We start from the raw sequence: 24,493 nt of genomic DNA on the forward strand, positions 1-24,493 counted from the left end.
AGAATTAATAATTAATTCGTAAAAATATTCAGAAAGAAGGGCTATTTAGCTATCGTAAATATGATACCGAAAAAAACGCTGGTCAAAGATGCACACATTGTGAAAATTGCTGTGGAGTTGGAGAACTATGTGCCGCAACTAATATGTTTGGATCAGCGACAACCTTTAACTGGTAAATATTTATGAAAAAATCTGCAATGTTTGCATAAAACGCTATGGTAAAAACTTTGACGAATCACTGGGTGGGAAAAAAATATATGCCAGACAAATAAAGCGGCCAACGCCCTTCCGCAAACATGGTAGTTTTCATTTCGAATGCAGCACCCACAACAGGAAACAAAGTAATGGCAGCCAGACAATATAGAGACCTTTTATTTATCAGTTACATACCTGCATATTGATATGTGTTTAATAAGTACCAGCACGTTCACTCGTTTTATGTTAATTTCGATATAAACAAACAGATACAATTACAGATATAGATATAAACAAACAAAAGCACATAAAATATAATACAGAAGCAAATGCATTCTTTCATATTATAAATATAAAATATATATATTTTTTATTTTTTTACAGGTAAAATCCAAGAGATTTGCAGCTATTGGGATATAGCTGATCCACAAAATTATGCGCTAGAATTTTGTGATGTGAACAATCAAAAATATGTCACCGAGAAAAATCGCAATGAAATCAAAAACGGTTCAGTATTACATTTGTCCTATTCGCCATCGAAAACCGCGAACGATACACTCGAATCATTAAGCTCGGGGTCTATTGTGGAGAAGACGAAATGTTTGAAACAACTTGCAACACTTAGCAAAGATCATACTTTCGCTATGGAATTCATCAAAGAAAAAGGTCTAGGTATTATCATCAAGATGATAGAAGATACTTCACAAAAAGATGACGACATACTAAAATACAGTTTGCAAAGCTTCGTCGAGCTAATGGAGCATGATACGATTTCTTGGGAAATATTGCAAAGCACATTCATACAACGGAACATTTATATTGTTTGTAACTTTCAACATTTTCCAAAAGAATGTACGCAAAGTGCACTTTCCAATTTGGAGAATATTGTGCAAAATAGCAGTAAATATGCATTAGTCGAAAAGGATGTCACGCTACAAGATCTACTACGTCTATTGCAAGATGCGAATTCGGCAACAACACAACAGAATGCCATAGCGTTAATCAATGCGCTGTTCATGAAGGCGGATGAAGCACGCAAGCGACAGATTGCGCATACAATTAGCGCAAAGCCATACCGTTTGGCATTGATAGGCAATGCATCGGGGCGTCAAATGGAAATGACGCATCAATTGTATGTCTTACAAACACTCACTTTGGGCTTGCTGGAGCAACGAATGCGCATGAAAATGAATGCACAGGATCAGGATGCGCACGATAAAATCAAAGAATTACGACGCATTGCCTTCGACGATTACTCCGGTCAATTGGGAGTAGGAGAAGAGCATTTGCGACGCGGTGGCAGCGGTTCCGGTGGTGGCAATGTAAATTTTTCGCAATTCTATAAGAAATTGGGTTTCAAGTGCGATATCAATCCGGCACAGGATTTTATTGAAACACCACCAGGTAAGTCTTTAGAAAATATATGCATATACACAAGTTTACTAAATTATGCGCTCTCACACACATTTAGGTATTTTGGCATTAGATTGCATGGTGTACTTTGCACGCACTTACACACAACAGTATACAAAAATCGTACACGAAAACTCATGTCGTGCGGACGAACATGAGTGTCCTTTTGGGCGCACCTCCATTGAATTGGTAAAGGTGCTTTGCGATATACTGCGTATTGGTGAACCGCCAGCAGAACAATCGGCAGATTTTCAACCAATGTTCTTTACGCACGATCATCCATTCGAGGAATTCTTTTGCATTTGTATTATAACGTTAAATCGTACGTGGAAAGATATGCGCGCCACCGCGGAAGATTTTCAAAAAGTATTCAGCGTAGTGCGTGAGCAAATAATACGCACACTCAAGGAACGCCCGGAGAATCTGGAAGAGTTTCGTGCCAAAATTGCGCTACTCACCTATCAAACGATCACTAATTTACGTCAACAGGAACGCATCTCAAAAGAGGAATGCGATTCCACAGCCTCGGCTATTGTCAAGTTGAAAGAAAAGATCTCACCACACATACTCGATTTAATTAAACAGCAGCGTCTATCCTATTTGGTAGAAGGTAAGTTGAATTGTTATTTAATTGATATTTATAATATAATAATTAATGAACTGTCATATAGGCACACGATTTTCCAAATACTCACGCGGCACACGTTCCAAAGATAAATTTTGGTATGCTCGTCTCTCACCCAATCATAAGGTTATACATTATGGTGATTGTGACGAGAAGACCGTGCCAACGCTCGAAGAACTCACTAACAAAAAATCCGTTATCGACATAAAACAGCTACTCGAGGGCAAGGATTGTCCACATATGAAAGAAATGCGCACACGCAAAAATGCCGGCAATCTGGCATTCTCCATTACGATCGATTGTGGTGAGAACACTACATTGGATTTTGTAGCGCCAGATGAGACCACATTTCACTATTGGACAGATGGTATAAATGCTTTACTGGGTCTGCAGATGACAAGTAAACAAATGAAAGAAGATTTCGACACTTTATTGTCGATGGAAATCAAATTACGTTTGCTGGATACTGAAGGTGTGGACATTAGCAAAGATCCACCACCAATACCGGAAGATCCAGAAAATTATGATTTCTGTTTCGAGAGTTAGAAAAGGTGTTTTGTGTGCCTTGCATGATTGTATGTGTTGTATGTATTGATGTTGTGTTGATAATAACACAAATACATAAGTAAATCGGAGGATCTTTTTCGAAAAACATGCCAAAGTAAAGTAAGTCTAAATTTAATACAATATTAACAATTTGTATGTATTGTTTTCTATGTTTATATGTATGTCGTTTGTAGGTGTCCCTTTGTAGCGGGACTTGTATAATATTTTATACCAATCTACAAGTAACTACAACCAAAAATACAATAAAAAAGCAAGAAATTTGAGTACTATTTGAGTCAAATGAACAAAAGTATCTAACAAATTATTATATAAATAATAGTTATTTGTATTTTTCCATAATATGCAATATTTTTATTTACGATTATGCCACTAGAGCTTTCGTGTGAACAACAAACTATATATATTTATTTTTACATTCTTTAAGCTAGACATAGTATGCTAGTATGCATTTTCTTTTTTTGAAATACAACATATTATGAATTTAAAACCATTAAAATAGCATTATGCGAAACTTTTTTTTACTGCTATGGGGAGTATTTGGGTGCTAGGCGAGTTCATACAACTACTTTTTTATTGCTTTTTATTAATTTTCTAGCAATTTACATTGTTGGTAACATCAATACTTTCAAGAAAATTTCGTTTTTTTTTTTTCTCAGTATTAGTTATTGATAAGGCTGTTATGATATACTGCGTTTAGGAATGTTAATCTTATTTCTAGCGCTATTCGTAACACCGTACATTAAGTTACACAATATAAAGGCTACAAACAATTTATAATTAATTTGTAACAATTTTTTTTTTTTTTGAAATATGTTCTTTGTAAGACAAATCCGGTTCGTTTCGGTCACATCGATCAGAATCGTTGGAAAGCACTTTGAAACGAAATATTTAAATAATTTTCCAATAAAGTCTTTCGTTTATGGTTGTTTCATACATTTACTTAATGTATTCAATTAGCAATTTTCCTATGTCATATTAGTCTAGACAATTTGATAATGAACCGAGTAAAGATAATAGCTGTAACATCTTGGTGCACTCTTTCAAATTAATAAAATAATTTTGCGCTAAACAAATAAATTTTGTATAGATAAAACAAATGAGACAAATTTGTATAATGTGTTGATTTTCGCTTTAAAATCTCTCGAAAATTGTACTAAGCGATTATTCGTTCCAAAACAGCTGTGTTAATCCATAATATTATTCTTATTTCAAGTAATGCTTGAAATTTGTTTTTGATTGATAACCAGAACAGGGGATTTAGACGATCTCGGTGTTAATTTCAGTACAAAAATTATTATTTCGTACATCTTGCAACGCTGAATTTCCTTTAAATTTGTTTTTCAAGTTTCTTCGGAACAATATACGCCACATAAGTCGTCACAAATTTGCAGTCATTCTCGTTTTGGTTTTTTTTTTGTAATAATGCTTTGTAGACTTAAGCCGTGAAGTGAATTTATATTTAAGCTAAATAGCCATCTTCCGTTCGGTGTGCATTTAGTTGCCTGGAGGGGTTCTTATAAGCCCGCCCCCCAATTTGAATTAAGCTATTTATTATCCATGTGCTGGTATTTTACGGCGCCGCGCATGAGCGCGTACCTAAGTTTTCAATCAAATATTATCCTCCATAAGTAGATCATTTTCATCAATCCGATCGGGTAGGCAGACAAAGAATTCCAATAAATTCAGTATGGGTCCACGTGAGAATGGATTCTGATAACGTCCACGTTTGTCACGTAAATATGGATAACGTTTATAGTTGAACATCTCATTCGTAGTCAAATTCATGCAGGCATGTAAGATCTGTGCCGAAAAATAAAGAATATAAAATAGAAATCTGCATGTCATCTACATATGTGTTACAACATACCGAAGTGCAAGTCAATATCCAACCGAGTCCGCAAAAGACCACCGCCTCTAACAAGCCCAACACATAGAGCAATGTAAAGCCCTCAATCATTACACAGTAACAGGCAAAGTAAATTGTAAACGAGCAATTCACAGCCACTGAAAGCACGAACAAGAAGAACCACATACGATTTCGCAAGCCCACACAATTATAAATGAACGGACAATGATGATCGAAATACGATACACAACGGTTACACACGCGACAATGTTTGGCACGCAACGGTCGCAAGCAACGACAGCTATGACAGAGGCGCGTCAATATAACGTTGCGCTTTTTCAACTTATCAAAATACGGTATCTGTTTGATGGCGCGATAGTAAGCGTCCGAACTGAGCGGTATATAGCCGGGATCACGGCGATTCGCTATGACCCAACTGATCCACATGACAGCATTCCAATAGATGAAACAGTAATGTGAGCGACGCAGTATGTTCCAGGTAATTGGTATAGCCTTGAAAAGGTATACAAAAATATAAATGAAATAAATTTAGATAATTGTCTTTAAAGGTATACAAAAACAACAAAAACAAATGTTGCGGTATATATTAGCGAAATGATGTGAATAATATCTATCATTAAAATCTTACCCTTATCATATACATTGGATATCCCCATAATAACACTGAGAATAGAAATAGTAGCAGCGGGCCCTTTGAATCGCCAGCTCCACCAAATAACCAGCCCCAAATTTCTGAAATCGACGGAATCCAACGTGATTTTTTCTTAACTTCGTTATAAAGCAAACGCACAATGTCCTGATGTTGATGTGCCTGCGCCAACATTATCGGTGTTTTACCATTCTTGTCACGCGGTTCTAAATCCATATTGGATTTCTCACACAACAATCGTACACAGGTCATATTCCCCGAAAGGCAAGCCAAATGTAATGGCGTCGAACCAAAATTATCCGTTTTCTGTAGCTCAACACCAGAGTACATTAGCAAGCGCATGAGATCGGCATGACCCTTATAGGCTGCCCAATGCAAAGCGGTGTCACCATTTATATCCGTTAGATGATTTAATGCACCCATGCCGAGCAAGTAAGCAGCCGTTGCTGTCTTGCCATACATACAGGCGCTCATTAGCGGTGTTAGACCCTTAAAATCCGCCGCATTTACGGCAACACCAGCCTGCAACAACACTTGCACCACAGCCGCATGACCTTTTCGACACGCCCAATGTATGGGTCGTGGACCTTGTGTACCCAAACAAGGTAGATCAACTGGTGCATTGCGTTCGATTAAATAACGCATCATTTCAACATTGCCATTCAACGCCACCCAATGACCCGGCGTATAACCGTGTCTATCACGTGCCGACAAACATTCTATACCGAATTTCTCCACCAAATTTTCCACATCACATACTTCGCCATTCTTGATCACATCGAATATATCATCCAAATGTGCCATAGCACCGTCAATGCCCTCGAACAGCAGTATGTTGCTATCATCATGGTCATCGATGGCGCCATCTCCGGCAGCGGTGTGTCCAACTCTGCCGCCAACATTGTTCACACCTACACCGCTACGTACACCGCGTCGTAATGACGGTGGTGAGTGCGGACGTTCTTCCGTGTTGGCGGCGCTATCCTCTTCAGCGACCATGTTACATGATGTCAGGGGCAACGCCCACACACTGCGGGCGGCCCCCGGACTAGGGTGCACTTTGCTGTGCTGCGTTCTGATGATGTCGCCGCTGGCCACGTTATAAAAATCCGTTCTCTCCACAATCACAGTGCCCGAAGCCGAAGGCGATTGATGGAGCGGATTCTCAAGTAGATGAGAAATCTTGTATGCTTTACGCTTTGCACTTGATTTTATGAAACTTAAAACTCCCAACTATTCAATTTGTATTACGCAAGTGTTCACTTTTATTGTTATTTCAAATGTAAGCTTTTGGGATTAAATTACTGGTTTTGGTTAGAATTAAAAAATAATATTTTTAAAATAGTAAGGGAATTTGCTAGAATGTTTCCACCGTGGAGCCAAGAGGATATAATGTTAGGTTGAGTCAAAAAGAAATCAATATTCAACTGAACAGCTTTTCAGTTGTAATAGTCCTTGACAGTTGGTAGGGGTATTTGAGAGTAACGCAACAACAACAAGTAAAATAAGTAATGAACGTGAATAAATGAAATGTTTTGTGTATGCTCAAAGAGCATGAAAATATTATTACTACCACTCTCTTGAGTTTGCATTGATATACATTTACATTATATGATTACAAAGTGGAAAACTGTGCTGAAGTTTCTTTTTTAACGGTATAAAATTTTCGTATTAACCTAGGATCGGATATAAAGATAAAGGTACCTATGCTCGTACATGTGTATAAAACAAACATATACAACGGCCCGTACGCATTATGCACACTTCTTTGTTAATTTTTTTTGCGCCTAAAAGTATGCAATTTCTTCAAATTCTCTACACCGCTATATAACAAACACAAAACTTTGTAAATATAGTTAAAATACTTATATATAAATCAAACCCTTTTTAAATATCCATAAAAAATTATATATAAGTTGAAATAAACCCTCAATATATATAAACGTATTAAATACTTCAATTTATTAAAGTCTTTGTTTTTAAGCCAACACATCGTTTTACTTGGTATGGCATCACTATTCGTATAGTTCACTTTTGACAGTTTTCGTTGCAACGGGATTTGGTGAAACGTGGTGCAGGAGCTTAATTTTTGGATAATATTATCGAGGCATGTTTAATTATAGTTAATTTGTGATAAACTTCGCTTTTGCAGCTTAGTGAAGTGCTTGAATTATGTATAATATTGTACAAGTGACTGGTGTGCCAAGATCTTATTTTATGATACCCGGCATCAGACACCTACTCGCTCAATGCCACATTGCCGTAGTTACCAAATCGCAACCATACTTCGTTGGTGTTAGTGATAAAATAGAAAATGAGCATGCGAATTCCACAGATTTTGTACGCCAACGACTAGGGTATTTATTAGACGCAAAAAGCAACAAAACTAACATCCTTCAAAGAAGCGGACCACCACAAGAGACCTTCTGTCGGCGCTATGCAACATTGGTCGGTGTCTAAAAATTAGCATAATATACATATATACATGTCCTATATATATCTAGTACATATGCAATGGTGTTGAAACAATTGAAAATCATTCACATATTTTTTGTTGTTTTGCCTGCGCTGAAGTCAAAAGCCAATAACATGTAATATGTCTTCAAGCTAATAGCCGCGTGGTGCATGCGCATGATTCATACTTAAATTTTTAGAAATATTTCATAACAAAAAAGATTGTGTGTCAAAATTTTGCGGCGTAGAGCGTTAAAAAGAGAGAGGAGAATTAAAACTTTATTTTCAGTACAATTGCGTTTGACGTTGTACACCACGAACTCATCTAAACTGGCAGAAGATTGCATCAGTCAATTTATATATATACAAAAAAATATCTAAAAGCCAGGTTGGCAGTGAAAGCAATTAGGTGAAGTGGCAAAGATATCTTTGACAAACAGAAACAATTAATTCAATAATTAACATTCATTGCAAAAGAAGAGACCACGTAATAACTAAAGTATTTCTGGCTACTTGTACGTTGTTTATACAAAAATAATAACAAAAATATGTTACTATAGTTAAAAGCTTGTGCTGTCGGTTTATTGTCTTACTTTTTAAGAAAACCTAACTCATACACCTTCTCAGTTAGATATAGATACATGTTTTTATAAACCAAGTGGAATAAAAAATTTGTTTAACTTTTCTAGGTTACAAAAATGAAGAAAGAGAAACAAAAGAACGCACCTGCTGAAGCCGGCAAAAAAGGTTAGTAATATTTTAAATGAAAATCAATTTATCTGTCTATGTGTATCAAAAATGTGGAATTGATTTTTCTCACTGTCTACTTGCTTTACAAATATATACTTCCTCTTGTATAATAACATTATAATTTCAGAATTAAATCCATGGCCAAGCTATATCGAAGAGCGTAATGTGCTCTGGGAAAAATTGAAGGTCGAGCGTGAAGCTGAGTTGGCTGCCAAAACCCGTACGCCTATTAAGGTAACTTTGCCCGATGGCAAGCAAGTAGATGCAACCTCATGGGAGACCACACCTTACGATGTTGCGAAAGGTATTAGCCAGGGTCTGGCTGATAATACCGTTGTGGCGAAAATTAATGGTGTAGTGTGGGATTTGGATCGTGTACTTGAGGAAGATTGCAATTTGCAGCTTCTGAAATTTGACGATCCTGAGGCTCAAGCTGTTTTTTGGCACAGTTCAGCGCACATCATGGGCGAAGCTATGGAGCGCATATATGGTGGGCATTTATGCTATGGACCACCAATTGATAATGGTTTTTATTATGATATGCATTTGGATGGCGATGGTGTAAGTGAGCTTAAATGATCTGTTTATTAAGCACATAATTATATGTTCATATATCATTATAGATTTCTACCAACGATTATTCTAGTATGGAAGGTCTCGTGAAGCAGATTGTTAAAGAAAAACAACCATTCGAACGTTTGGAATTGAAAAAGGCCGATTTATTGGAAATGTTTAAGTACAATGAGTTCAAAGTACGCATTTTAAACGAGAAAGTCAATACGGAGACTACCACCGTGTACAAGTGTGGTTCACTTATTGATCTTTGTCGTGGTCCTCATGTACGTCATACTGGCAAAGTTAAAGCTTTGAAAGTTACCAAAAACTCATCTACTTATTGGGAAGGCAAAGCTGACGCCGAGACCTTGCAAAGAGTTTATGGCATTTCATTCCCTGACCCCAAACAGTTGAAGGAATGGGAAAAGATACAAGAAGAAGCAGCTAAACGTGATCATCGTAAAATTGGTCGAGAACAGGAATTGTTCTTCTTCCATGAGTTATCACCAGGATCGTGCTTCTTCCAACCACGAGGTGCACACATATATAACACACTGATGACATTCATAAAATCAGAATATCGAAAACGTGGTTTCCAAGAAGTCATTACACCAAATGTCTTTAACTCAAAACTGTGGATGACTTCGGGTCATTGGCAGCACTATGCTGAAAATATGTTCTCATTCGAAGTGGAGAAAGAGAAGTTTGCACTTAAACCGATGAATTGTCCAGGGCATTGGTAAGTGAGATTGATTTCTTAATAATTATTACAATCGATACTCAAAGCACGTCTCTCATTACAGTCTCATTTTCGACAACCGCAACAGATCATGGAGAGAATTACCTCTACGTATGGCTGATTTCGGTGTATTGCATCGAAATGAACTCTCTGGTGCACTTACTGGGCTTACACGTGTACGTCGTTTCCAACAAGATGATGCGCATATTTTCTGCGCACCCGAACAGATAAAGAACGAAATGAAGGGTTGTTTGGATTTCTTACGTCACGTATACACCATATTCGGTTTCTCATTCAATCTCGTTCTATCGACACGTCCAGAAAAGTATCTTGGCGAGTTGGAACAATGGAACGCTGCTGAGAAGGCGCTCGCCGAGTCTTTGGATGAATTCGGAATGGATTGGAAAGAAAATCCCGGTGATGGCGCTTTCTACGGCCCAAAAATTGATATTACCATTATGGATGCACTGAAGCGTGCTCATCAATGTGCTACTATACAATTGGATTTCCAGTTGCCAGAGCGTTTTAATTTGAGTTATATCGCCGATGATGGCGAAAAGAAACGACCGGTCATAATCCATCGTGCTATTCTCGGTTCGGTAGAGCGTATGATTGCTATTCTTACAGAAAATTATGCTGGTAAATGGCCATTCTGGTTGTCGCCACGTCAAGTGATGGTTGTGCCCGTTGGTCCACAATTCGATGAGTACGCACAGTCTGTACGTGACCAGTTGCATTCAGCTGGATTTATGGCCGAAGCTGATACAGATGCTGGCGATACCTTGAATAAGAAAATACGTAATGCTCAACTGGCGCAATTCAATTTCATTCTGGTGGTGGGTGAAAAGGAGCGCTCCTCCGACACGGTGAATGTGCGCACACGCGACAACAAAGTGCATGGCGAAGTCTCAATCAAGGATTTGATAACCAAGCTGAATAAAATACGTGATGAATTCATCACAAACGAAGATAGCTTCTAAGGTCGATGAGACGAAAAAGTATACCAGCACTAAGATGAAGAAGATACTGGGTTCCAATAATTTATTTTCCTGCTATTTGTATTACCTCTGCAAATTATAATTGAATGCTTTGAAAGTGTTTGCAAATTCAAATTAAAACTATTCGCATTAAAATATTTGTGAAATCTACTTTATTCAATAAAATATCTTTTAAAATAAATTTGATTAATTGTTAAAATTTATTCAGCTAGATAAAGTAAGTAAAATCACTCATTTCCCCATTCAATTACTATTGCAGTCGGCTGCTCTGTCGACTGCGGCGTTGTCGCCGTGTTAAATTTCATTTATAAATTGCCGATTTGCACTAGGCGCCCAGAAATGTGCAGTAGATGGATGAGAAAATTACATACAACATGTTGCATGTGTATTACTGCGAACATGTTGTAATCAGTTTGCTTCAAACAATCGGCAAAATTACAATTTTCTATTTTATGAAAATCCCACGTCAACTACCAGGCACCGATAAAAAGCAGCATGGTGCTTGCCTCACATTTTGTCGCCTGCACTTTGTTGCTATCTCCATATGCCCATATGCATTCCGTGACTCCCACAACAACACGTCTCCTTGTAAGAATAATAAAAACAAAAGGAGAACGAAACGTAAAATTGTTTTTGCTAAAAATTCCTAAGGCTCCTAGTATTGTTTTTGCAAAAAATTCCGATGATCTATGTGCATTACTGCCTTACCTCACCTTATGAAAATCCCACGCCAGCTACCAGGCACTTTTTTGCTATTTCCATATGCCCACATGCATTCCGTGACTCCCACAACAACACGTCTCCTTGTAAAAATAATAAAAACAAAAAGAGAATGGAATGTAAAATTGTTTTTGCTAAAAATTCCTCAGGCATGTGGAATTGTTTTTGCTAAAAATTCCGATGATCTATGTGCATTACTGCCTTACCTCACCTTATGAAAATCCCACGCCAGCTACCAGGCACTTTGTTGCTATTTCCATATGCCCACATGCATTCCGTGACTCCCACAACAACACGTCTCCTTGTAAGAATAATAAAAACAAAAGGAGAACGAAACGTAAAATTGTTTTTTCTAAAAATTCCGATGATCTATTTTGTTAGTTGTTATTGTACACCAGGCGACCGCATAATGCACATGATAATCGTTACACACATAAATAAATTAGCAAAATGCCCATAAAGACCAGCATGTTGCTTTCATACATGTTGCATGTGCATTACTGCGATCATGTTGGCTTCAAACAATCAGCAAAATTACCATTTTTACCTTATGAAAACCCACGCCAGCTACCAGGCACCCATAAAAAGCAGCATGGTACTTTCTTCACATTTTGTCGCCTGCACTTTGTTGCTATTTCCATATGCCCATAATCATTCCGTGACTCCCACAACAACACGTCTCCTTGTAAGAATAATAAAAACAAAAGGAGAACGAAACGTAAAATTGTTTTTGCTAAAAATTCCTAAGGCTAATAGTATTGTTTTTGCTAAAAATTCCGCAGCCTTGTGAAATTGTTTTTGCTAAAAATTCCGTTGATCTATGTGCATTACTGTCTTACCTCACCTTATGAAAATCTCACGCCAGCTACCAGGCACCCATAAAAAGCAGCATGGTGCTTACTTCACATTTTGTCAGCAGGACTTTGTTGCTATTTCCATATGCCCATATGCATTCCGTGACTCCCACAACAAGTGACCTTGTAAGAATAATAAAAACAAAAGGAGAACGAAACGTAAAATTGTTTTTGCTAAAAATTCCCAAGGCTCCTAGTATTGTTTTTGCTAAAAATTCCAAAGGCTAGAGGAATTGTTTTTGCTAAAAATTCCGATGATCTATTTAGTTAGTTGTTATTGTACATCAGGCGGCCGCGAAATGCGTTTAGCAAAAACAATGTGCAGCAGGCCACCCTATGATCAGTATGCACATTATGCGGTCGCCTGGTGTACAATAACAACTAACTAAATAGATCATCGGAATTTTTAGCAAAAACAATTTCACTAGTCTTTGGAATTTTTAGCAAAAATAATTTTACGTTTCGTTCTCCTTTTGTTTTTATTATTCTTACAAGGAGACGTGTTGTTGTGGGACTCACGGAATGCATATGGGCATATGGAAATAGCAACAAAGTCCTGCCGACAAAATGTGAAGCAAGCACATTGCTGCTTTTTATGGACGCCAGGTAGTTGACGTGGGATTTTCATAAAATAGAAAATTGTAATTTAGCCGATTGTTTGAAGCAAACTGTTTACAACATGTTCGCAGTAATACACATGCAACATGTTGTATTTAATTTTCTCATCCACCTACTGCACATTTCTGGGCGCCTAGTGCAAATCGGCAATTTATAAATGAAATTTAACGCGGCGACAACGCCGCAGTCGACTGCAATAGTAATTGAATGAGAAAATGAATGATTTTACTTACTTTATCTAGCTGAATAAATTGCAACAATCAATAAAATTTATACATAAATTTCGCCAAGAAACCCCTGTCCATAATTCCCATTTTTTTCATGCGAAGTACTTTTCATCATCAACAATTTGATAGTAATCTCCTAGAAATTCTGTATACAAACAAATATATTTATATCAACTTTAACGAATAAAATCAAATAAATTTGGTAACGTCTTGTTTACAATTATAGTTAATAAAAACTACACAAATATGTTTTCGAACAGCACAACCTGTAAATATTGTTAAATGACACCAAATGCACAAGCACGGAAAATATGTGGGATTCTTACGATTTAAATTCTTTAAAACAAATACAAAAAAAAAAAAAAAATAAATAAAATACGAAATAAAAATGATTCGCTCTCCCTCTTGTTTCTTCTACGACTTCACATTTGTTTACTCTTTTACTTACATGTACACACGTACGCCACAAAATTACAAACTAGATTATTTCAAAAAACTTTATTGCAAATATGTTATTCCTTTAAAAATATTTTCACGTAGCAAGTGCAATTTCCACTGATCATTCAAATGCTTTAACTTAATGTGTAATTTGCTTAAAATGTTTAATTTACTTTTACTTTAAATTTCTTCATACAAACGTCATTTGTGTTAGTTATTTGTTGCTGCTTACTACAATGATCGCAATCTCAAAATTTCATTAATTTTATTTTTAAGCTGCATTAGAAATTTAATTTTGGCGGCCATTAATTCAAAGCTAGTCAAATTGTATAATGTGCTTTTTGCATACCATTGATAATAAGATGGATGACCCAATTTTTTTATTATATTTTTAAATAATTTCGTTTTTTTTGTTGTCCTTTTTGATTTCTTTTTTTTTTTAATTTTTAGTTGTGTTAGTTCTGAATATGCGTATTTAAAAGTAATGTGACTGTCGGTATGTAATGTGTAATTTGTTATTTGTATTTTTAAGCGAGACATTTCTCTAATCCTCATATGCTTGAACACACAATGGTAGCCGGTGAGCAAACCTACATATTGATACATTTTGTTTTCGAATGCATTTTAGTAGTCTAAATATAGTTTGCAGAACTTATATAAAGAACACAGGAAGTAAAAAATATGAATAGCAACAAACAGCAGGTACTGATAAATAAGTGTCTGGTAATTTTTTTACTCTCTCCTGCCATCTCAAAAAAGATAACTTAATAATTACTAAGCAGCCAAAAATATTAAATTTAACTGTTAATTTTTAATTGCGATAGGCCTGTGACGATGAATATAAAAGACAGATACGCATATTAAAATATTTGAGTAATCGAGTACCGAACGCACTGAGCATTTTATGTAAATATTTGCGAAATTGAACTTTTATATATTAAGAGCAGATCGAAGCGGATTCTGTAATTTATGGTTGTGGCAACTTTGAAATTCAATAGATAACATTACATTAGCACATATAAAATTCATCACTTATTTTTTCAAAAGAAATATAAATATGTATGTGTACGCCCAAGAAAATGAACTTAATGGAGTATTAGAAGATATGAATGTTTTGATTTACATCAATACAAATTAAATAATACAAACAATGCACCTGCATGCAAATAAACAGGAATGTTAAATAAGTTCAAAAGTTATGTTTGTAAGTTCATCTATTTAAAATATCTATGTATGTTTGTAAAAAATTTTGCAGGTCATACAAGTTCACATAATATGCATAAATAATACCGTCGATATAAACAAATTAGCTATTTTTTATGCAATAAAGCTCGTGTGCTTCATTTTTTGTTAACACTTTGCAGAACTTGTCAAATTTAGTTGATTCTTAATAGAAAACTAAATATTATTTACGTTCCATTTGTGCACACCATTTCGTTTCATTCTAATTTATCTGTTTCAAATATTATATATATATGTAAATATATTATGAGAATGACTATAAACAAATAAGTACACAGACGTTACATTTGAGAGACTTAACATAATTCAAATTAATCATTGATTGAAAAAAGGAAATTTGAAGTGTACAAATTATGTGCTTGGTCTTTATAAATTAGCATAAAGCGATTCTGTGCATGAATTATATAAGTTAAATAATTTTTAACAAATACAAACTCGGCGAAATTGTGTCTATTGAAGTAGCAAATGCACTTTATGTGGGTGTATTAAAGTGCTACGGCTCTTTAAATTTCTAACAATTTTATAACGTCAGTAAGTAAGTGTCAGGTGCATTTGCATATTATATATATTAAATAATATAAAGTAAGCAGGCATGTTTATGATCATTACACAATATTTTAAGCTATATAAATATGTATGTAAATAATTTTATGATTCACAATTATTTAAATGCTTCTTTTTATATTAATGTTATTTTTTTATTCCTATGCACACAACTGTCAGTTAATCCCACCAACTACCAACCGATCTTTTCTACAACACGCTTAACAATTTCAGCTTTGGGTTTAGCAATTGTTCTTAAGACCGTTTCAGTACTAGTTGTAATATAATGATATCATATTTACTCATATATATTAAATGCTTTTATGCGCCTACTATCTCCATCATAAAGATCAGTTGATTATTCAGTTAATCGATTTTAGTTTTATTTACGTTATAAATAAACTTAAACATAAAATTGTGTTCCTCTTCTTAAGCCTTTTTATACTTTTCTACATCGTCATCATACTGTTAAATTATCATTCAGTGCTCTAGACTGCTATAATTATATAATTGTTTTTATTAATTTATTAAATCGTTCACTATATTCGTTGATTCTTCAGCAGGCACATCCACCCTCGGGGTCCTTTGATTCATTTGGTGAATCCTTCAGCACAACCTCTTGCATATCTTCCGAGGGTTTATTTTCTGTCGAATCCATTCCGGGCAACGCAGCCGCTACACGTCTAAAAAGCTGCTTTACATTATAACCGGCCTTCGCACTCGTCTCGATAAACATCACATTCAGTTCCTTTGCTTTGCGTTCACCCTCTTCGGTGGACACCTGTCGTTTGTCCGATAAGTCTGTCTTATTGCCCACTAACATGATTATGACGTCACTACCTCGTTCCGTACGAACGTCATCAATCCATTTGGATGTTTGGTGGAAAGAATTTGTATTTGTTATATCGTAGACAACAACCGCTACAGTAGAATCACGAATGTATGATGGGATAAGTGAGCGAAATCGTTCTTGACCGGCAGTATCCCATAATTGCAGTCGTACGGTTCGATCTTCAAGGTACATGGTTTTCGAAAGAAAATCAATACCAATTGTCGCCTGATAAGTATTGTCGAAACTATCGTACATGAAGCGTGTGATCAGCGAAGTCTTACCGACACTCTGCTCGCCAAGAAACACAAGCTTAAATTTGCGCAGGGGATTACCAAACTCGCCGGATGACATTATTTAAATATAAGCTGTGTAAATGATTGTATTACTTAATTAGTTTATTTTTCCTTCTGCACTAAATATATCACCTTTATAGCCCCTTCTTAATATGTTGCTTATAGTTCACTCCTTTACGTATTCTTCTTGCACTTGTCTTCGTCGACGTTGGCGTACTTGCTTTCTTTTTTTTTCTCTCACTGCTGACCTCTTTGCTTTGGGTTGGGTTTTTTATTTTTAATGCACTATTAAAAACTTTTTTCACACGACTATTACCGCTGATGATTTGTTTTTCTCCTAAATTATTTTACGCGTATTTTTTGTAATTAATTTGCAATATATAGCTTTATAATTTTCACCTACACTTTTTCGATCGCTTTTTCATTAGTCACCGTCAGCAATCTTTCTATAACGTTTGATTTGCACTACTTTACCGACATGTGTCGTGTTAATAAACTGTCAAATAGGAAAATAATAATTTCACTTCTCTTTCTTTTTCCAAAAAGGGTTACCATTTTCCTAAAATAATTTATGGAAAATACTACTTGATTTGGATTGAAAATATGTATAAAATTTATATTTTTATTAAAACGGCAAGAAGTAAAATTCAATTATTGTATTAATTATCCAGATTTTCAATCTAATTATCCGAATAACTCTTGCCAAGTATAAAATTATGCAGTGCCCATTGGTAATATTGCCTACAATTAAATTCTTCAGCTAATATCTATTATTTGTCGAGTTGCAATATTATACACCGTTAAAATGAATTAATAATAGCATAGTATCTGGACTATTTCTTAAATTTTGGGCAAATATATTAATTAGTTATTTCATATAGATACAAAGCTACGAACTAAAATCAATTTAACAAAATTGTTTTACAGATCTGAAATAATTAAAATAAATGAAATAATAATATTAATTAGTCATTACATGTATGCACTTTTATATACAAAGCTATATTTATATAAAAATAAATGTTTTTTTTTTCATTTTATTGTGGTCGTTCAGATCTTTCCCGCAATCTTCCGATTTCCAATTAATAGCTTGGCAAGGCGGATATTAATAAAGTAATGAATAAATTAAAAATTGGATTCCGCTTTCTTATCTAATGACTTTTAGTACGAATTGGATTGATAAGATAACAGCCTTTTATATTTACACATATATTAATATCGTTAAAAAACTTCACAGATTCCAAGAATTTACAAAGAAACTCCGATGTGAGATTTGTTATTCCTTTGTTACCGTGGTTGTACCTCACAGTTAACATTTGGCGGCATTAGGGTTGAAAGACCCCAAACTGCACAATATTTAAGATGTACCCTATGGAGATCTCGATTAGGTTTAAATGTTAGAATCCACTAATAAGGGAAAACAAGTTTTACAAATTGCTGTGAGTGTATATAATTTATAATTTGTTATTAGATATTATTTTTTAATATAACAACTTAAGACATAGACTATATTATCTTTTTGTTTTAATAAGATTTTTTTATTTGCGAAGACTTTAAAATTAAAGTCATATGACTAACAACAATGAGTATATTCGACATAATAGTACTGGTAGAACATATGGCACATGATTCATACAGCCTGAATAAAGTGTAGCCCAGAGGGCTGAAAATTATTATATTGATGTCATAAATTTGCGACACTAAAGCACATAAGTTTAAAATTATCGTACATTTTTAATTAGATAACTCTAATACTAACTGATATATATGATGAAAAGACCACAATAACAATGCTAATAATTTATTGCAACATTTTGGCAGGCTAAGGGAAGGTATATACCGATTTTAACCCTTTATTGACAGCCAACCAAATTGTGGTCAACAAATCACGTACACTGCACTGAATTTGGATTGTTTAGCTTAATGATTGAAATTAATTTTATAAAAGCTGCTTGGATCAGTTCTTATGAAGCAAGATGAAGTATTAAAAAAAAATTGTTCATTTCGCTAGTAATTATTGGCGATCCATATTTAGCTTTATTTTTTAGCAACGTTGGGGAACTACGCGACACAATTCTAGCGAAGGAACATTTATAGGTTGATGTAACGAATAAGGAATTGGAACTTTAAATTTTGATTTTGAAAAAAACTTTGCCTTCCCACATTTTCTAAGTACGGATAAGTAAGTGGAGAAAACAATTAACGACTGTTGCTGCTATGGAAGAGCGCATGTTGTGAGAGTAACGTAAGAGCAGAAAGTTTGCAGTTCGGGGGTAATAAAAAATTTAAATGTTTTAGTTGAGTTGTATTGAGGCGATTATCGGTAAGTATTTACTCTGCATTTAGTATGATAAGATAGTGGACTTTTCTTGTTATTATACGTATTCGCACAATGCAAAACAAAGAAATACGAAAATATGAATAGATGTATGTACACACATACATTCATTTTGTAGAAAATTTAAAAATTTAAATTAATATATATATATATATATAAATATATCGTAATTGCATATATACTATAAAAGTAGAAATATGGTCAATAAAGCTTTCCGCGATCAGTTGCGTTTATAACTTCAAACTATTTATAATGGCGGTACGCTGTTCTTTGATCTTGGCATTCGTTCTTTTTTGTCAACACGCACTCAGTTTTACTCCAACGGAAAACCTAGTGTGTGGACGCGTTGTAGGAGGCACTGCAGCAGCAGCACAAGCAGCGCCTTATATTGTCTCGTTTCAACAGAAGGGTGTACATTATTGTGCGGGTAGTATTTTGAATACTCGTTGGGTACTGACGGCAGCCCACTGTTTGACCTCAAAAACGCAAGTACTAAGCAGTGAGCTCATCGCTGGCAGCAACAATGTTAATGGCGCAGGAAGTACCACGCAAAAGGTTGCAATAAAATCGTATGTGATGCATGATCTTTATACCGGCGGTATAGCGCCTTATGACATTGGTCTGGTGTATACAGCGACAGCTTTTAGTTGGACGAATGCAGTTAAGGCAATAAGTTTACCATCATCTGGTGTTGTGCCAACTGGAAATGCGGATTTATATGGTTGGGGATCGATTTCGACAACTTCAGTACCATCGTATCCCAGTGTGTTGCAAGTGGCTAAAAATATACCAATAATCAGCGAATCGGCATGCGTTACAGCACTAGGATCTAAAGGTTTGGATGTACATTCTACAAATATATGTACGGGCCCGCTAACAGGAGGAGTTGGAATTTGTACATCTGACTCGGGAGGTCCTTTGGTGCAAAGTCAAAATGGTAAAACTATTCTAATTGGTATTGTTTCATGGGGAAAGCTACCGTGTGGGCAACCCAATTCGCCATCTGTTTACGTTCAGGTGTCAGATTTTATTTCATGGATTTCGTCCCATCAAAAATCGTAATATTTGAAAATTTATAGATTTTTATAACTTTAATAAAATGCAAAAAAAAAAAAAAAAACAAAATAAACAATATTTATTTCTAACAAGGGTTCTTATCTTTTATATTAAAACATCAAACACAATTTTTATGACATACTTGGACCAAATCAATGTTATATTAAAATACCAGAGAATCGGAATTACGGAATCACTATATTAGATATATGAGGCCAGGGAAAGTACCACACCCAATTTATCCATCTTTAGCACATTCTTCTGGAAAATATGTGCATATGTATGTTTCAGGAAGATTTTGAATGAATTGATCGATAGTCAGTCTTGAGCACTAAAATTTTGAAATTTCGTATTCAAGGTCTTGAAAAGATATAACCTACTATTTTTATATGAAAAGTGGACGAAATTTCATTCCGGTATGATATTTGGGGTTTTATTTATCTATTGTAATGTCAATTAATCGAATGGAATTAAATACGGGCCTATGGGTAGTGGGCGTGGTTATAGACCTATATTGCCATTTTCAAAACATTCAGGATGCCAAGGGTATGTAAAAATGGTCTTGAAATTGAACGGGTGTTTGCGGATGTACGAGATTTCACCTGAAAGTGGGCGATGCCGTTGTATGGAGAGGCTGACGTAAGTATTATCCGATTTCACACGTTTTCGCAACGTATCAATAAATAATAGTAATAAATGCGCGCGCGTGTATTTGGATGACAACAATGTTGAATAATTTAATTAAATTTAAATAAATCGAATTTGAAATATAAAAAATAAAATTATTTTAGTTATAAATTATCGGATTTGTATTCGGTATAAACAAGAGGATATCGAATGAATTACTCAATGAAAATTGTAGCCTGGCAACCATATTTAAATAATGAACTGCTTTATCCACACAGTTGAGCCGTCGAATTGACAAATGTTAATTTTGCATTTGCATTCTTTGTGTTTTTGGGTGGTACAATAAAACTAATATTTGGAGTTTCTCCCCACCATAATATTAAATAAAGTAGTTAATTTTGTAAATTTAATATTTTGTTGCTAACAATCTAACACCAAATAGTAAAATATGGCCGATGAACAGAACATTCTTGATGCTCAGAAACAATTCGCTGATGTGGACATAAATAACGGCAGTGCCTCAGGTGCAGAGGATGACGAGGAAGAAGAGGTTCCAGCACCTGGTTCTGTCGACAACGATTTATTTGCCATAACACCAACAAGTGAAATTCATGTAAGAACACTTTTACATTTTAAATGTTCAATAATGTATATATCCTTTAATGTAACCGAACATCATAATATGTCCGAAATTGCTCACTGACTCACAAAAATAGTGGGCGGTGTCTCAAATATAAGACAATTTCCATACGCATTAAATTGTTTATCACATCAATTTCTGATATGAGTTGAAACTTCACACTACTGCAGTTTCATAAATCGTCCATATGTAGACTTGCCATATACAATGCTTGCCGGTATTGAGATCTGCAGTAGTATTCTATAATATAATGTAAGCACTGTTGTTGTTGTTTGTGCAACAGCAATTGTAATTTGTTTGCACTGTGACAGACGTAAATGAAGCAGTCTTATCAACAAATATGTAATGCTTATGAAATTTCATTGGGGGCAATGAATTCGTTATGCTCAATGTGATTAATATATCAACACATATGTAACTTTTAGCAGAAATATTAGTAATTATGTGTTAAAAAGCATAACATCTCAAATGTTATAATGCATATCAATGGAGATTTATGGTAAGATATTTATTTAAAATCAATTATTTTTTATAGCGCCGTATCTCATCAAGTAATCTCGAAGATGTGCTTACCGACAATGGTGACTATTTCATAGAAGTAACGGTGGCAGAGCCACAAAAAGTCGGTGATGGTATAGGTTCATATCTTACTTATAAGTGAGTATCGAGAACTATTTATTATTTTATATTTCATTTATATATGTATGTAATATAATTCATGTTCCATAGGGTAACAACGAAAACAAACATTCCGAAATTCAAACGCTCTGAATTCAGTACAATGAGAAGATTTAGTGACTTTTTAGGAATACACGATGTACTGTCAGGAAAATATACAAGACTTGGTAGAATTATCCCACCAGCACCATCAAAAAATATTATAGGTAAACAATTACAATGATCAAACAAAAACATTACAATAATACCTAAATCACAACTGAAAATTTTAAAACTAAAAATTGTATTTCTATCTTTAATATAACATTTGTAATCAATATATAAACAAGGCGGTAAATATTATTATTAGCAAACAGAAACTTCAGATGCTTAATACTTTTGTTTTAGGTAGCACTAAAGTGAAAATGAGTCCACAACAAACGGAGCCCGGTGCACCGCGAAATGCCGAATGGGTTGAAACGCGAAGAGCTGCTTTGCAACGATATGTAAATCGTACAGCCCAACATCCGATGTTGCGTGTAGATCTCGATTTCATTAATTTCTTGGAAAGTGATCAGGTAAATAAACTTGTCTAATGGTAGTTTAATTAATATTTAACAATGATTTATTCAAAGGAACTCCCTCGTGCTGTTAATACAGCAACTCTCAGCGGCGCCGGTGTCATGCGTCTTTTCAATAAAGTTGGAGAAACTGTTAATAAAATTACTTACAAAATGGATGAAAGCGATCCCGTAAGCATAAATTTACATATTATGTTTTCACCTAAATTAACTAAGATGGTATTCTGTATTCTTTGCTCTTTTATAGTGGTTTGATGAGAAAATTACTGAAGTGGAAAATTTGGATGCGAATCTACAAAAATTGCATTCAGCGTTGAAATCTCTTGTTAACACACGTAAAGAGTTATCTGCTCTGACTGGCCTAGTCGCCAAATCGGCGGCCATGCTAAGTACTTGTGAAGAGCACACCGGCCTGTCGCGTGCACTTTCTAACTTAGCTGATGTAGAAGAAAAAATCGAATTGCTGCGTTCAGAACAGGCCAACTCAGACTTTTTCATAATGGCAGAATTCGTAAAAGACTACATCGATCTATTCAGCGCTGTTAAATCTGTATTTCATGAGCGCGTCAAAGTATTTCAAAACTGGCAACATGCACAACTACAATTGTCGAAGCGACGAGAAAATCGAGGTCGCTATGAACTTGCTAATCGGACTGACAAACTGGAACAAGCGCAACAGGAAGTTGAAGAGGTTTGAAATATAAAATTTATATATGTAATTTATTTTACTGATGTCAACTCTTAATTGCAGTGGCAAACAAAAGTGCAACGCTGCCAACAACAGTTTGATGATATATCGGCAGAAATTAAAAAAGAAATGGAACGTTTCGAGTTGAACAGAATACGTGAATTCAAAGTAAACACGATGAAATATATTGAGGATCAGATGGCGCATCAACAACAGGTGCGCATAAAAATTTATTGAAATATATTAAAAAAATTAAAAAAAATGTTTTTTCTTTGCAGATTATTTCATATTGGGAAACTTTTATACCGTCTGCACGAGAAATTGTTTAAATAAAACTGTGTGTACGTCCTCAGCAAACGCTTAAGTGCAGAATCCTTGTGTGAAACGCCTTTTATATATGTATGAAAAGTAAAAAACTAATTAATTCGCATCAAAGCAGGATATGCTTTTACAAATCTTTTATATATAGCATATAAAAGCAAAGGACAGAAGTTCTGTGTATCTACGTTCCACAAAGTATTTTTGATTAAATATTATTTTTTTTTATAATTTTTGTAAAGTATTCAAAAAAAATTGTTAAAAAAAATTAATACATGTATAGGCTTATTAATTGAGTGTGTGCTCAGTTAGTTAAGAAAAAATATTGAATATTTAAAATATAACATACCAGCATGATAAAAATGTTAGCTCTATTATACATAAATATGTATGTATATCTCAAGAATATTTTGAAAATTTATAAATGAATATATAAAAATTACGCAAATTGAATAAATAAAATTGTAAATAATGCAATTTACACTATGATAAATTATTTATAGGGCTTTTACACACATTTAGGTATGAGTTTGGTGTGAAAATAGAAAGATAAACCAAATATACAATTTCTGATATAATTGACCGGCGCAATACTTTAGAGTTAAACTATGTTATGTTATATTCGACCAATGATAACTCCATTTAAAATTACTCATATACGTTTTCTAAAACTAAAATGGTATTATTGTAAGTTTGCTAAGTAATGTCGTCATCTTATGCTGTTCCACAACTGTTGGGTCTACGTAAAGGTTACTTTTTAGCCGATGGTACCCAGTGTCAGGCTTTGACTTGTGTTAACTCAATGTAAGCAAGTCGTGATATGTCCGATAGAAATGTGGATTGGAAGTTTATACACATAAGTGGAGTACCTACCCCGAAAAGGTACAGCCTTCATTAACGTAATTTTGCAGTCTAAATAAATACAAATTTTATTTATGTAAGAATTAACAAACCTTAGTGAATTAATTCTGTAATTGCTCTTTTTTATCTATCCAATGAAGTCAACAAA

The 24,493-nt window shown here is 34.6% G+C and overlaps 6 protein-coding genes and 1 long non-coding RNA gene across 11 annotated transcripts; 4 read left to right on the top strand and 3 right to left on the bottom strand.

The window, feature by feature from the left end:
* The first annotated feature begins 41 nt into the window (after window positions 1-41).
* LOC105218350 (engulfment and cell motility protein 1) lies at window positions 42-4,425 on the top strand. 2 transcript variants are annotated; one of them, XR_852059.3, is made up of 5 exons: window positions 42-172; window positions 580-1,599; window positions 1,667-2,218; window positions 2,280-2,899; window positions 2,974-4,425. XR_852059.3 is itself a non-coding variant. In XM_011193891.3 (4 exons), the coding sequence occupies exons 1-4, from the start codon at window positions 61-63 to the stop codon at window positions 2,777-2,779; spliced, it is 2,184 nt and encodes a 727-aa protein (XP_011192193.1). In that variant the 5' UTR covers window positions 42-60; the 3' UTR covers window positions 2,780-4,425. The 2 variants fall into 2 exon arrangements, 1 of the variants encoding a protein (XP_011192193.1); XM_011193891.3 differs by having other exon boundaries at window positions 2,280-4,425.
* LOC105218349 (uncharacterized) lies at window positions 2,911-6,963 on the bottom strand. Its single transcript, XM_011193889.3, has 3 exons — window positions 5,296-6,963; window positions 4,668-5,159; window positions 2,911-4,600 (listed from the first exon to the last, which is right to left on the bottom strand). The coding sequence occupies exons 1-3, from the start codon at window positions 6,313-6,315 to the stop codon at window positions 4,409-4,411; spliced, it is 1,704 nt and encodes a 567-aa protein (XP_011192191.1). The 5' UTR covers window positions 6,316-6,963; the 3' UTR covers window positions 2,911-4,408.
* A 343-nt stretch (window positions 6,964-7,306) lies between these two features.
* Window positions 7,307-10,993, top strand: Tars_3 (threonine--tRNA ligase 1, cytoplasmic). 4 transcript variants are annotated; one of them, XM_011193886.3, is made up of 5 exons: window positions 7,307-7,423; window positions 8,460-8,517; window positions 8,648-9,081; window positions 9,144-9,814; window positions 9,879-10,993. In XM_011193886.3, exons 2-5 carry the CDS (start codon window positions 8,469-8,471, stop codon window positions 10,792-10,794), a joined length of 2,070 nt encoding a protein of 689 aa, XP_011192188.1. In that variant the 5' UTR covers window positions 7,307-7,423; window positions 8,460-8,468; the 3' UTR covers window positions 10,795-10,993. The 4 variants fall into 4 exon arrangements, with proteins under 4 accessions (XP_011192188.1, XP_011192187.3, XP_011192189.1 ...); XM_011193885.3 differs by lacking the exon at window positions 7,307-7,423 and adding an exon at window positions 7,430-7,764; XM_011193887.3 differs by lacking the exon at window positions 7,307-7,423 and adding an exon at window positions 7,936-8,285.
* Window positions 10,741-13,208, bottom strand: LOC105218346 (uncharacterized). Its single transcript, XR_008470295.1, has 3 exons — window positions 12,372-13,208; window positions 11,744-11,833; window positions 10,741-11,397 (listed from the first exon to the last, which is right to left on the bottom strand). It is a non-coding gene; the product is annotated as an uncharacterized LOC105218346 (long non-coding RNA).
* An 887-nt stretch (window positions 13,209-14,095) lies between these two features.
* Window positions 14,096-17,077, bottom strand: LOC105218345 (ras-related protein Rab6). Its single transcript, XM_011193884.3, has 2 exons — window positions 16,712-17,077; window positions 14,096-16,651 (listed from the first exon to the last, which is right to left on the bottom strand). Exon 2 carries the CDS (start codon window positions 16,635-16,637, stop codon window positions 16,011-16,013), a length of 627 nt encoding a protein of 208 aa, XP_011192186.1. The 5' UTR covers window positions 16,638-16,651; window positions 16,712-17,077; the 3' UTR covers window positions 14,096-16,010.
* Window positions 17,078-19,113: 2,036 nt separating this feature from the next.
* LOC105218344 (trypsin delta) lies at window positions 19,114-20,017 on the top strand. The gene has a single exon (XM_011193883.3). The coding sequence runs from the start codon at window positions 19,170-19,172 to the stop codon at window positions 19,977-19,979; it is 810 nt and encodes a 269-aa protein (XP_011192185.1). The 5' UTR covers window positions 19,114-19,169; the 3' UTR covers window positions 19,980-20,017.
* Window positions 20,018-20,869: 852 nt separating this feature from the next.
* On the top strand, window positions 20,870-23,926 carry LOC105218343 (sorting nexin-2). The gene is made up of 8 exons (XM_011193882.3): window positions 20,870-21,213; window positions 21,776-21,897; window positions 21,970-22,124; window positions 22,306-22,475; window positions 22,533-22,649; window positions 22,726-23,169; window positions 23,230-23,382; window positions 23,445-23,926. The coding sequence occupies exons 1-8, from the start codon at window positions 21,049-21,051 to the stop codon at window positions 23,493-23,495; spliced, it is 1,377 nt and encodes a 458-aa protein (XP_011192184.2). The 5' UTR covers window positions 20,870-21,048; the 3' UTR covers window positions 23,496-23,926.
* Window positions 23,927-24,493: the final 567 nt, after the last annotated feature.

The sequence above is a fragment of the Zeugodacus cucurbitae genome, chromosome 3 (assembly GCF_028554725.1).
Source record: "Zeugodacus cucurbitae isolate PBARC_wt_2022May chromosome 3, idZeuCucr1.2, whole genome shotgun sequence".
In the NCBI taxonomy this organism is placed as follows: domain Eukaryota; kingdom Metazoa; phylum Arthropoda; class Insecta; order Diptera; family Tephritidae; genus Zeugodacus; species Zeugodacus cucurbitae.